This window comes from Mauremys reevesii, linkage group 6 (assembly GCF_016161935.1).
Source record: "Mauremys reevesii isolate NIE-2019 linkage group 6, ASM1616193v1, whole genome shotgun sequence".
Classification (NCBI taxonomy): domain Eukaryota; kingdom Metazoa; phylum Chordata; order Testudines; family Geoemydidae; genus Mauremys; species Mauremys reevesii.
The window spans coordinates 17,182,322-17,196,362 of record NC_052628.1 but is presented as its reverse complement, the minus strand read 5'-3'; the positions used below and the strand labels follow the sequence as shown (position 1 = coordinate 17,196,362).

At 37.1% G+C, this 14,041-nt stretch overlaps 1 protein-coding gene across 21 annotated transcripts in view; it reads right to left on the bottom strand.

Moving 5' to 3' along the window:
* DCC (DCC netrin 1 receptor) overlaps positions 1-14,041 on the bottom strand; it is a 555,466-nt gene that overhangs the window by 452,606 nt on the left and 88,819 nt on the right. For 15 of the 21 annotated variants that reach the window (XM_039544135.1, XM_039544134.1, XM_039544133.1 and 12 more), the window contains 2 exons: positions 12,955-13,105; positions 12,392-12,528 (listed from right to left, as the gene is read on the bottom strand). In XM_039544135.1, the coding sequence (XP_039400069.1) occupies positions 12,392-12,528; positions 12,955-13,105 (288 nt within the window). Of the gene's footprint in view, positions 1-6,424; positions 6,445-8,863; positions 9,205-10,876; positions 11,169-11,654; positions 11,690-12,391; positions 12,529-12,954; positions 13,106-14,041 lie in introns of those variants that run through there. The other 6 variants (XM_039544155.1, XM_039544146.1, XM_039544148.1 and 3 more) reach the window with 6 other exon arrangements.

Genomic DNA, 14,041 nt, shown 5'->3' with positions numbered 1-14,041 from the left:
CACTGGAATGGGTTACCTAGGGAGGTGGTGGAATCTCCTTCCTTAGAGGTTTTTAAGGTCAGGCTTGACAAAGCCCTGGCTGGGATGATTTAGTTGGGTTTGGTCCTGCTTTGAGCAGGGGGTTGGACTAGATGACCTTCTGAGGTCCCTTCCAACCCTGATATTCTATGATGCTATGAATCTATGATGGAGAATTTTAGGGACTCTAGCAGCTTTCGCAGCTTACACAGACCACTCTTACTAACTGTGATATGTAATTATGGAAAAAGTCAAAGCAAGGATGGGTTACTGCTGACTGTATAATTATCATACATTTAAATACATTTACTAGGAAGATTTTTACTTTACTTTCCAGCTTCTATTTTAGGTGGGAGAAAAAGGTAGTGCACCTCATCCAAAAATCCACATTTATTTAGCAATCATTTGGGATTCATGTAGATTTACTTATGCAGTTTATATGAACAATGATGTATCCATCACGTAGATACAATTCAGTATTCCCTTCAGGCATATCTGAAATGTGTGCCTGAGCGTTTTTTTAAATTGAAGGTTAGCAGCTGTACCGATTTGTGTTAAACGTGCTCATTTTATGTAGACTACTGTATAATCCATAACTGATTGAGTGGAGATCACCATTCACTTCACTTAGGATCTACTAAAACCATTAATCAAGCTGAGGTTCAATCACTCTTGTCGGAGGTTGAATCAAACTGGAACTTTGAGGCAAAAGGGTAGAGACTGATCCAATGAACATTGTCAGGAATGTCAAGTTATAATAATGGAATATTCAGGCGTTCCACAAAATATTTTAAGTGTCATGCTTCTCGTTTTCTATGAAACTGTACACACCAAATGTGGTGCTTTAGATGGTCCATTTCAGGGACAGAATTCCACGTCCTAAAATTTTCCTCGACCAACAAAAAACATTCGATTTTTTTCAAATGATAATAATGAAACTAGACAACATTTTACAGGTTTATAAATGTACCAGCCTATTTTTGTCAAGCTCTTTGCTGCCGAAAGTGCTCCTGAGCACTTCAATAAATGTTCACCCAGAACTGTAGTGCAAAACACTTTGACAGAAACAAGAAATCACTTATCCCATTATGGTATATATTTATGCAGTCTTGAACTTATAGCTTAAAAGTTAAAAGATCATGTTCAGAAGCACTCAGCTACAAGCACTTCTGTCCATGCTGCTAAGTAACAAAACAAGATGGTGAAAATCCAACAGGAAATTTGAACATATTAAGGTCAAGGTATGAATCAGGAAAAAAACTCCGACCAGAAAAATGAGATAGCTCATCCACGGGAAAGCTTTCGGCTGAAAGAGGCCTACTTCTCTTAGGACTTCAGCAGTATAATCACTCCTGTTTTTGTTTGTTTTTTTACAAGCTGTTTGGAGTGTCTGTGTGTGTATGTTTGTGTGAGTGTGGCAGGGTGATCTGTCACTTTTACTCCACAAAACCAGTCAGCTCTACAGGGACAGTCCCCTTTCATTTTGTGTTTTCTTAGCTTGACATCTTCTATCTTTGGAATGTGCCTAGCACACCGGCGATGCTACTGCAAATAAATAAATAATATGTTAACATTCATAATATATTAATGACAAGACAGTACTATGACATGGAGGTTTCTAGTTTTATTATCCAACACAGGAGAAGATGCTGGGTGATACAAGCCCAGCACATGCAATGCAATATTTAAGAGCCTTTCGCAGTGTATTTTTGAAATTACCCTTAAGGCTAGAACTCTCAGAAAGGTTCAGTACCCAAATCTCAGCGTCTGAGTTCTTTTGAAAAGCTAGCCCGTATTCAGGTGTCTCAAGGGGAATGAACTCTTTCTAAAAATCGGCCCTGATGTGGGTACTGAGCACTTGAAAATATGACCCTAAGCTCTTTTGAAAATCTGGTCCCATAACCTCCTGTGGAGGGGCTTGCTGTAATGGGGGTGTGGAATTCACTATAAGCAGAATAAAGATGTTTTCTTTCAAGATTTATTTGTTGGGGGCTTTTTGGGGGGGGGGGTTATTCAGTGAATCAGTTTGGCAGCAGTTGATGCCAATATCTCTTAAAAAAAAGCAAAAACCAAACCAAACACACCCACCCTGCCAGTGTAAAATGAAAAGTAATTTCAATTTTCCTGAATGGATTTTTTTGGGGGGTGGGAGGGAAGGGTTACAACTATATTTAATGACTTTGCCTTTATGCAAAAATAAAAAAAATGTTACTTATTTCAGTCACAAATAGGGAATAGCAGCATAGATGTGGCAGGTACTGACTGGGTATAGAGAGATGTGTAGGGCACATACCCTACGATTCTGACATGTCTTTACTCAAGTCACCTAAGTAGTGTTTCACCATCTACACTGCTATATTATATATACGTATTCTGCATGCACTCTGGCACAGGGGTGTGTGTGTGTATTATATATATATATATATACATACACACACACACACACACACACACACACACACCCCTGTGCCAGAGTGCATGCAGAATACGTACTCTACACATTACCATAAGGTTAGACATAGCCTAAATTCCCATAAATTACACTCCTTTCCTGTGGGTTAGGAAAAATTTTAAAGGGCTAGGAGTTTTCAAAGACACCTGTAGTGATTAATCTTCGAAACAATGAGACAGACAGACATTACTCTTCCCATATTAAAGCTGGAGAAAGTTAGGCACTTAGGGTCAGAGTTGTCTTGATTTACATCTGCTGGGAATCTGCCACAGTATTGTTCAGGGACTGATCTCTCAGGCGTGATGAACTGTACATTCCGCTAATTTGCAGTCATTCAGAAAATGTAGGTCTTGCCAGTCCACAGCCTTAACTACAAAATTATCCTTCCACTTTTGAAAGACAATAGGTATTTATAGTCCCACTGTTAAGGTCTTGCCAATAATAATCCACCATAGGAAAACAGAATCTGGTAATTTAGGCCCATTTCCTGTAATTTGCCTCACGAGCAGAGTCTGTTTTGCCAACACACAATGAATTGCAAGATCCAGGCTCAAATCATGTTTTCTTTTCTGATCTTTTGAAGAATATGGAGGAGTGAGTTATAAATACCAGATTAATTACTGGAGGAAGAAAGAAAATTGGGGTGCCATTAAAACTGACGTTTTCTCCTGCACAATGTAGAATAGTGCTAGAAATGCCAAGAAGGCATAGAATCAACATATAACACACAGTGGTAACAATTAGTTTTAATTTATTAGGTAGTTTGCTAACAACTATACTGTGTTCTATTAGAACTTATTACATTTTATTCTCTTTTACCATGGATGTCAACACATGCTTTACCTACTCATAACTATTCTGAGTCAGAAACAGCAACAATAAAACTTAGCAAAATCCATCATGCAGTCACAACCCTAAATTGGAGCAATGTAGAAGATCTTGGAGTTTAATGAATTGACATTTTGGCCTGATTTTCAAAAATGTGTGCTCAACCACAAGCCCTGCATCTGAGAGCAGACAACCATTTGTATGGGCAAATTAGTTATGAAACAGCATACAAACCAGTTTTGAAAATCAGTCTGAGTCAAGATGGTGTAGTTGCTAAGCAACAGCATTAAAAGAATGCATGATTTTTGTTTGTTTGTATGTTCCTCTCTCCTGTTGCTTATTTCTCAGTGGGGGGGAAGGGGGTAGACAAATATTTAAATTGGAATTTAATAACTGCTTTTGCTTTTTAATTACACTACATTGAAAAAATAATGAATAATATTAGTGCTTCTGAAGAATAAGAGATTCAATTAAAAGACAGCAGTGTACATCTGCATGCATAGTCAGGGACACCAGGGTGGTGAGCATGAGTGGGAGGGACAGCAAATGAAGCTATGTGCCTGCCATGTTTGTATATGGCCCAATCCTGCCTCTGAAATAGTGGGGAAAGTCCACCTTGACTCCAGTGGTGTCAGAATAAGGCCCTAAATTTTGACCCTCATGAGCCAAACATCAATATACATCTCTACCCCGATATAACGTTGTCCTCGGGAGCCAAAAAAAATCTTCCTGCATTATAGGTGAAACCACGTTATATCAAACTTGCTTTGATCCGCGGGAGTGCGCAGCTCTGCCCCCCTGGAGCACTGTTTTACCGCATTATATCAGAATTTGTATTATATCAGGTCATGTTATATTGGGGTAGAGGTGTAGTACCAAAAAAAAAAAAAAAAAAAGTACAGTCTACAGCTTAGTTTTCCAACATGGACCTAAGGCATGGCCTTAAATATTAGATGAAGGTAAAATTTTGAAGAACTAACTAACTAACTTAAGGGGGAGATTTTCAAAGGCACAAGGAGCAGTTAGACTCCTTTCTCTCACAGAAAGTCATGTGGAGTTAGGCAGCCATTCTCCTTTTGTGCCTTTGAAAATCTCCCACTGTATCATTTTCAAAAGTGTCTTAAGTGCCTAGGAATCTAACACCCATTGACTTTCAATTAGAATAAGATTCCTAAGTGCCCAAAAGCCAGATTTACACAGGTATTTAGGTGCCTAAAGATACAAATAGGTGCCTCATAGGATTTACAGAAGATTAACTTGAAGCCTGTGGGAGTTAGGTGCCTAACCTTTTGAAAATCCCAATAGGTACCTATCTGCATCTTTAAGCACCTTCGTACACCCAGCCCTAAGTCCCTTTTGAAAATGGCCCTTGAGCTCGTAAATCACTTAGTTGGTTCAGAAAATTTTACCCAAAGCCTAAAAAGTGATTATCTTTGACAGTTTCTCGAGCAGAACGCATAGGCAGCTGCACAATACAGATGCCATAAGCCGTTGACTAGAGCAGCAAAGCATCCAGTAACTGTTTGCGTGGGTGACAGCAAGCTGCTGTGGTAGAGCAGTACGAATTGGCATTTGCTGGTTTGCCTATAACAGAAGAATCATTAGCATAGCCCATAAGGGGGAAGTGTATAGGTGTCACTACAGAATGTTGAGATATAAATAAAAACAGAGCATTCTAGTTACCAGTATAGTTGTTGTTCTGCAGGTTTGAGGACTTATGTGCAGTAGATCATTAAACTATCCATACTGAACAACAGATTACTACCTGCTATTGTGATAATCTGTCCTTTATGCAGAATAGATCTCACTTCTTATTATGCAGTACAGTTGAGTCTTTTTATAAGGCTCAATCTGAGCAATTTCCATTCTGATTGTTATAGAGTATCTGACTGATCGCTACAGCCAGATCTACAAAATGACGTATTTCCTAAATTAGAGAGTTATGCATAGAAGTAACAAAGGCATCATGCCATTACTGATCTTTCTGTGCAGATGGATTCGAACAGGTTTTCCCACGGACTGATGCATTTCCATTGCCACAACAAAGATCTGGGGAAATCATCCTCAAATTCAGTGTCTCCAACAATTTCCCCTAGGTCATTTGAGAGAGCACCAACAACAAATAGCTCCTTCCTACATACATATTCCGCTGTTGGGTTGAACATGAATATGCATATTAGCTGAAACTGGCAACAAGCGGAGTTTTGTTCAAGCCTCTCTCATAAATAAGTAGCACAAGAGAGGTGTGGCCTGTACGTCTGTAAGATGCTAGCCGACAGATGTATTGACAAGGACTACATTCTCAGAAGTGTCTGAATGAGTTAGGGGCTCAGCTCCCACTGAAATTCAATGTAAAGTAGGTGCCTATCCTTAGATTACCAAACACCATCCAAGACATTCTTGATCTGGGTTCATTTTCAATTCACTCTTGGGAGAGCCCATTAAAGGCAAAACACTAGCATAATTTTTTCCATCATGCTGCTGCAGACCTAACTGCTCATATCTGCACCAACAGGTTCAAGAAAGCAAGAAACATAGCAACAAAGGAAATGCTATACTGGATCGAACAGTGCTCATCTTAGTCCAGGATCCCATCTCTGACATTGACCAGTTCCAGCAGGTTCAGAGTAAAGCAGAGTAAAGTTATGGAACACCACCTCAAAAAGAGAAAGTTTCTTCTGTACCCTTCATTAGTTAGATGTTGACTAATGCATGTAAACGTACAGATTTCTCTCTCTACCAAAACTCTTATTTTTTAAAATCCTTGTTTATAACAACTCTGGATGTTTTCATTATCCATATAAAATGTCCATTCTTTTTATAATCCTACTAAACTCTTGGTTTCAATGCTACCTTCAATATCTTCTATATTCTAGCAATAAAGTTTTCTTTCCTTGAGGCAAACTTGAACCAGAGACTCTAAGCAGACAAATCTTCGTCACACCTCTGATTCCCTCCATTTCTGCTCACATTTCTGCTTTTCTCTCTCTTTTTATTTCCGTTTTTCACCAAAAGCAAAATTCACCTGGGATGCAAATCACAAGAAGGTCTACTCATGATCAGGTACTCAGATTTCTCCACCCTAGGTGATCTGTCTTGCATGCAGGCACCCAACTTATGAGGTAAGGTAAAACTTCCATCTCAGCCTTAATAAAAACAGAGTCAACAAATATAACATATTCTGTATGACACAACATCTACAATTTTCAATTACTTAAACAAAATGCTAGCAAAGGACTTCATAAGATTTTAAGATAAATACAGGGTATATCCCCAATAGCATTGCTTTTCATAGCATTTTTAATACCTGCATCTGTATCAACATCATCATAATCCTTCCATTTTTTCCATAAGCATGATGCAACAGTGGATGGAGTGATTCCCAAGGAAACATTACAGCCTCTCAATCAATTGTATAAAACACATTCTGAACATTGTCCAAATGGGTGTTTACTGGATAGAAAATAACTGCTCCTGTGGCGCCCTTAAAGTCTATTGATCGCATAATATGTATTTTAAAAAATTTCTAAATCAGAGAAAACAAAGATGAAAGGAACTATTGATCCATCCAGTTCAGCCCCTGTCTTTTGGAAGGACTAGCTGCATTTTATATAACACTGAAGTGCCAGCAGTCCTCATAGATTTATCCATTCTTTTTTATGTTTGCAGCTCTTGCTACTTCTTTGAGCACGGGCAGCCTATCCCATTTCTCAACAGCACAATGCAAAATATGTTCCCAATGCCCAAGCTAAATACATTATTTTTACCTCATGTCAAATCTCAAACATATTTTTGATAGTTAATATTACTGTGAAAACACCTGGAAACAAAAGACGTCAATGTACAGTTTCAAAGTTCCATGGAATTTAACCACATAATTCCCACTAATGCCATCAAGAGAGAAATCCTAAAAAGAATGAGAAGAAAATCGACAACGCAGCATGATGAAACTGACAAGTCTCTCTGCAGCACTTCGCCCATTCTTCGGTCTGAAGAGCTGGGGCATGGGGAAGCAAAAGAGGAGGGACTCCAATAACGGTAAGAGGAAATGACAGGGTGGATGAGTTATCCTCTTGTGTCCTTACTTTGATTCTGCATTCATTTCGGATATATACAGAAGAAATGGGAAAAAAAACCTGATATCCTATATTCTATTTTTGGACTTTAACCTTATAGTGATGGTAAAAATGACTTGAGAGTTTTTACAGCCTTTTTGTGACTTGAGGTATTTTTTTGAGTGTGTTTTTTTTTTTGTTTTGTTTTTTTAAGAATTGCCTGAGATAATCCAAAAGATTGTTCCAGGATGGATTATCTGTTTCCACTTTAGCTTTCCATTGTATACATAAACATACAATGTTCCAGATAGAGTGAGAGATTCAGTTAGAGAATAAGTAAACAGCTTCAACCGTGTTTAATATTCAGAATAAAACAGCTTACCGAACAATCTACTTCAGCTAGCTGCTGTGGGGTTAGCTATTGGCCACACACAGAACATTCAAAGATATTAGCAGAACAGACTGATGTGGGATCCTTAACTCACCCTATCAAGCATAGCTAAAGAAGGACAGATCCTCAACTGGTGTAAATTATCACTCCAGCACCTTCAATGGAATTATTACAATGTCTACCAGTTGAGGATCTACTCCAGAATGTTTCTGTGTCAGGGATTTAATAACAGTGAATGATCTTTTACAATATTTTACCACTGATGTTTAGTAATATGGTATATCCTTGGACATATTTTTCACATCCAAAGTAGACTGAATCAAAATTTGTGCCCAGCAGGGTAAGTTTAAAAGATGCTTCTGTAGCCGTAATATATAATTGTCTGGCTTTTGTTCCTAGGCATGTTTTTTCAACATAGGGCTTTTCCCCTAGCATTTACTCTGTTCCTAAAATTATTCACACCCGGCAACATGCTCCAGGCCTCCATCAGTCAGCATTTTTCATCCATTTGATCTGTGCACACATATTCTGGCAATGGATGTTGTGGAATGGAAATAAAACCAAACAAGAAAGATTGGATTGACCATCCTTTGCAATACTGACTAACTCTTGGTCTTGGCAAACTAAACTAGACTTGTTGGAAACCTGGCTCATAACACCATGGAGGCTCAACTTTCTTGCTGGAAAATAAAACTGATGCAAAAAACAGTTGATCCTAAAAATTCAATCATAAAAGGTGCTTGTTTCCCTGGCTGCAGTTTGGAAGCATTTTCTAAGTTGTCTCTTTATAGATTACATATAACTTGCTTTGTAAAAGCTAGGAACAGTTTTTTTCTGCCAACACCACCTTTTGGACCCAGTTTTCTGCTTTTGTTGGCAGTCTCTCTCTAGTCAGTGACCTGAAACCATGCAAACCCAGTCTGCTGACCTAGCAGTGCTGTGAAACTATTCACTTCTGTATTGCTCCTCAAGGGACATTTACAGGATCTTTAAAATCACAGAAAGAGAACACAACGATTATGTTATGTACAGTAATCTCAACCCAATTAAAAGTAGCTTTGAGATCCAAGTGCAATTTTATTATGAACCTGAAAATGTGTCACATTTATATGCAATTGTTTATTTGATGAAAAATCTTCTTTATCTTCAAAAGGCCATGTACACCTTCCTGGACTTGACAGGCACAATTCTAACTCTGACAGATTTCAAATAACGTAGTCACATGATGTTTGTCATTGGAATTGATAGAATTTAGAGACTGTCAGGGATATGCATTCATTACAATCAATGCTTGCAAAAGTCAGTTTTGCAAAATTAAGCTCCAATCCAGCGACTGTATCTGGAAACCCTGACTCTCACTCCAGCATAACACTGTACTGAAATCAGTGGGATTCCATGCAGGAATAAAGATCTTTGCTTGATCAGTGCTATAATCCAGTGCATCTCAGGCCCAGTCTTCCCTACACAAATGGCAAAAGAGATTTTGTTCAAACTTTAAATTCAACTCCCAAAGACCAAACAGGAAAAATTCTAACCCCAAAAGATGAATGCTTCTGAAAACTTAAGATCTAGAAAGAAGGAGCTATAATGGACACTCATTAGCAAACCTAACGATAGCAATCATCTTGCCAGTGATTGTCATCATTAAACATTTGTTTTTACTTAGCCTAGTCCTTTAAAATCATTGCCAAGCATGCAGCTGATTTATAAAGCAAGAAGGTAATATATACTGGACTTTTAAACTTTCTACTGCACAAGGAGACACGACTAACATCCTGCTAAAAAGGATTTGTACATGAAATATTCAAAGTTCAAAATTTAGCAACAAATATTATTTAGCCTTTCCAGCAACTTCATTCCTCTCCGCATTTTTAGCATTATGGCCAATACAGGTGAGGGGTTGTTTTAAGATCCGCAAAAGAAATGATACATAGGATCTTCCCCATGAAAGATATTCATTTTCCTGCCAGATCGTCTTTTATCTTTTAAATAATGAAGCTATCACCCTATCATGTGATTCAACTAACTTTGATGTAGTATTGGCCCACTCACATGGCCTAGAGGAAAGATTTAATTATTGGAGTGTTTAATTTTTTAGCTGACACGTGTAAAATACTTTGCCTGCCCTTCTCTCCAGAACATACTCTCACACAAACTGTTTACATGAAAGCAATTAACTTTCTAATAAACAATGGATGCTTTATAACTAAATATGCATTTGCAATTCAGTTTTTGTTTGATAAATAAAACAATTTTTAAAAAGAAAATATACAGATTTATACCTTACCAATGGGAAATGAATAAAACCATCAATTATTACATGTCTATAAATTAGGCTAATGTTATGAGCAACTCCGGTAAACTTCTCAGAGTGAGTTTCCTACTTATGGAGATGAATTTAACAAATATATATGTCCAATTTTTATGAAAATAAGGATATATGGGGATTTCTATTGCACTCCATTAGTAGGTGTGTAGTTTTTGTTGGATCTTTTACATATTCACTATAACAATACAAACATAATACCTGTTGCTAAGCAATATGATACATGGTGTTAATTTAAATCTGCCACGCTACATGCTTATGAAAATAAATGACCAAACTTTTAAAGGTTATCAAAATTGTACCTCCAAAATTTGTGACTAGACACTTATGCAAAAAAAAAAAAACACACCCACTTTACTTTGTATATACAATTGATTTATTTTGCATGCACAATGTTTGTATTGTGCATTTTTATTACGTATTTTGCATGCACGTGCATGTTTCTTTGTCAGATTTAGATTTCATTTTCATTGTGTCAGTGATTGTGCTATCCTTTATGTTGGTACAGCCCCAATCAATCTGTGGTGCTCAATAAGTAACAAGTGCCACCTTTTGAAACCTCTCTTCTACCATTCATATATGACCATTATCACTGAATTATCTGAATCCAAGTTTATCCCCAAAATTGCATTACACTCCTCGTTACATATTTCTCTCTGTATAAGCATGAAAATAAATACAAAATTAATTCTATACAATGCATTTTTAGCGTAACATTATTATAGAGTCATAGTCAACCCATAGTTAAGTGCATTACAGAGAATAAAGATATGGGGTGGGATTTTCAACACCCGAAAGAATTTGATGTGAAATTTCTATTAATTTTCATGGAAACTGGATAGCCAAATCCTCTGCAGAGCATTGAAATTTCAGCCTTGGTCCATGCCATAGAATCCTATAATCTACTATATGCGAGAAAAAAAAATAAGATTCACATAATCGATAGGTGTTTCTCAATCCACAAATAGCTGCAGTTGTGTATAATTTCATGGTTGGTTTCCATTGAGCATCTTTCAGCAAAGCTAAATAAGCATTTTATTCCAGAAGTTATCTTCCATTTCTGCATTTGATTCTTTGCAGATTGGAAATGTAGGTTTACTATAAATAGTTAAAGTGAACTTTTGCAATTATAAAGTCATTTTTTTAATTTTCAAAATGTAGCAAATAAAACATTTGTATTGTATTAATGTACCTAAAGCAATAGAATGAAAGTTTCCATCATGTGTAATTACTATAACATTGAATTATGACTTCAAAGAAGGATATTGTTATACAAGCATTGAATATTCTATAATCCAACTTGGGGTTCTGTTCTCTAATGCAAGTATTTTTATGCATAAGCTTTAAAACCAGAATGCAAAATGAACAGCACATTGAAATTATGCTATTGTTTGACAAAGTATTATCTATGTAGTTTCTTAAATCTTATTGAATAATGCTAATGTAGCTTGGTATTGTTCTCCGATTAAAAAAAAAACACCTCTCGGAATTTAATATAATTATGGTTCTATTAAAATTTGACACAATAGGGGAAAAAAGCCTGTTTCAAAATGTCTAAGACATCTTTCCACATGTTCCTCAGACAACATATTTTGTTAGTTAGCCAGCAAACCTATCATCTGAAACAAAGGAGAAAACATTTTTATGTAGAAGGTAACACCAGGGTGATCAGATGTCCTGATTTTATAGGGACAGTCCTGATATTCGGGGTTTTTTCTTACATTGACCTATTACACCTCACTCTCTATCCTGATTTTTCACACTTTCTATCTGGTCACCCTAGGTAACACAGGGAAATCCTCACTGCATCATTGCTTATTCATGGTTTTCACTAAAAGCAAGAACATAGGCACATAATACCTGATGCTAAAGCAAGGCCATGGAGTCGTAAGATAAAGAAAAAGCAGTAAAACAATTTCAGTAAGCAATACTATAGTTATACAAAACTTGCTAAAATAAGATTTCAGATCACCATTGTATTCATTTGTGATGCCATACACAAGAAAAAACAGTTAACTGAATTGGGCAAATTGGGATTTGACACCAACAAATATTCTACTAGCAATTAGATTATAAGCCAGAAACATTGTAAGAAGTTTTACTCTGCTGTTTGATGTTCTTCCATGAGGTATATTGATTATGTGTGTATACTGCTGTCGGTGAGTGAAAATCCTGTTCAAAGTAAGGTGGGAACCCCACCAGTTTACAGATAAGTACATGGAAACCCGCAGAGGAAAGAGTTATATAAGCGCTAATGGTTATCAACATTCTTGGGAAAGCAAAGGACTCCTCTTGCACAGAATCCGGAAATCCGTACTCACCCATAACTGTGAGCTCTGCAGAGGCACTACTGTTCTCATTCTTGTAGCTGACAATGCAAGTGTATGTCCCAGAATCGTCATCAGTCACATTAGAAATAAGTAAGTTACTGCCAGCCAGTAATGAATATTTTTTGGATCTGTAACATTGACCAACAAATAAATAAATAAATAAATAAATACCATGTTCACATTCATCTCCAATAAAAAGTACTCAAGATCTAAGGTACTCCATAGAACCTTCTCAGCTGGCTAGCTCTGATCTTATAATGTTGTTATTAAATGTGATAATTAACTTTTGGATGCTGCTCTACCTGATTTAAATACCATTTCATAAAAGAAGACATTTATGGCCAAATTCTACCCTCAGATATGCATGCACAGCTGCAAATGAGGAAAACAGGAGTTTCATGTGTACATCCAGTCTTATTATTACTTAGAATGAAAGCTTGATCTCCTCAAAGCTGAACCAAACTGACAACATTTAAAATGATAGTTAATGTTTTACCCGTACTTCACCCTGGGAAACGAACTTTCATTACATAAGAGACACGTGTATGAAATACCTGACAGGAATAATTTCATCTCCTCGCATCCATGTGAAGGTGGGTGTGGGAAACCCAGAAACACAACACTCAAGAACGGCATCTTTTCCCTCAAGGGCTACCACATTTGACGGTCTCTGCAGGAAAAATTGCTGTCTGTGCAAACCTGGATCTATGAAGGAAAAAGAGAGTTATCATAAAATGCTATTTGTGTTCAGAACATGGAAGCAAAACAGCCTATCAATAACGGACCCAGGGAATTCAGGTCTTCAAGTCTTATCTCTGAAGAGGGAAAAAAAAAGTTAATAAAGAATTATAGAAAGGGCTATGGAACGGAGATCTGATGGAGCTGTTTGTGGATGGAAGCCAATGGAGCTGTTTAATTCTGGGGTGATGCTATCTTTCTGAATAGCTGCAGAAGCATTCTTTAGAGATTGAAGTCAGAGCTGAGTCTTGGGAAGGCCACAGAAAAAGTTGCACTTGAGGCAAAAAGAGACAAAGGCATGTATAAGGATGTCAGAAAATCTGGGGTCAGGGTAGTCACGGCATTTTGAAAGTGGTGGTAAGCAGATTTACAAATATGAGAGGTGAGAGAGAGGAAAAGGGAAGCTCTAGTAAATCAAGGAAGTCATCAACATTATGAACCATGGACAGAAACAGAAAGGCTGAGTTGAGAAGGAAGCTAGGAGAAAGAGTAGTGTCCAAAAAGCTCCTTTGGCTCAAATTTGCTGGAGGGATGTTGAGAAATAGCTTCAAATTTAGTTGGTAGTAAGGCAGGCAAAAAATAGACAGAAAGAGTGACCAGGAAAAAGTCAAAGTGAAAAGTTTGGACAAAGACAGACAGACATCACTATATTTGTTTACTGTATGTGTGTGTGTATATATATATATAGTAAGCATCAAGAAGTTTAACTAAAATAGCATGTTAGTTTACAGGGCAGATAAAACACTTGAGAACAGAACTGTGGAAATTCCTGATACGCCATGGGGATGAGATGTCTTAAGTCTGTTCCAACTCTATTTAAAATGATTTCTGAAGACACACACACACACACACACTATAACTACCATTACGTATACTTCCATATCACCTGACAAACACTGACAC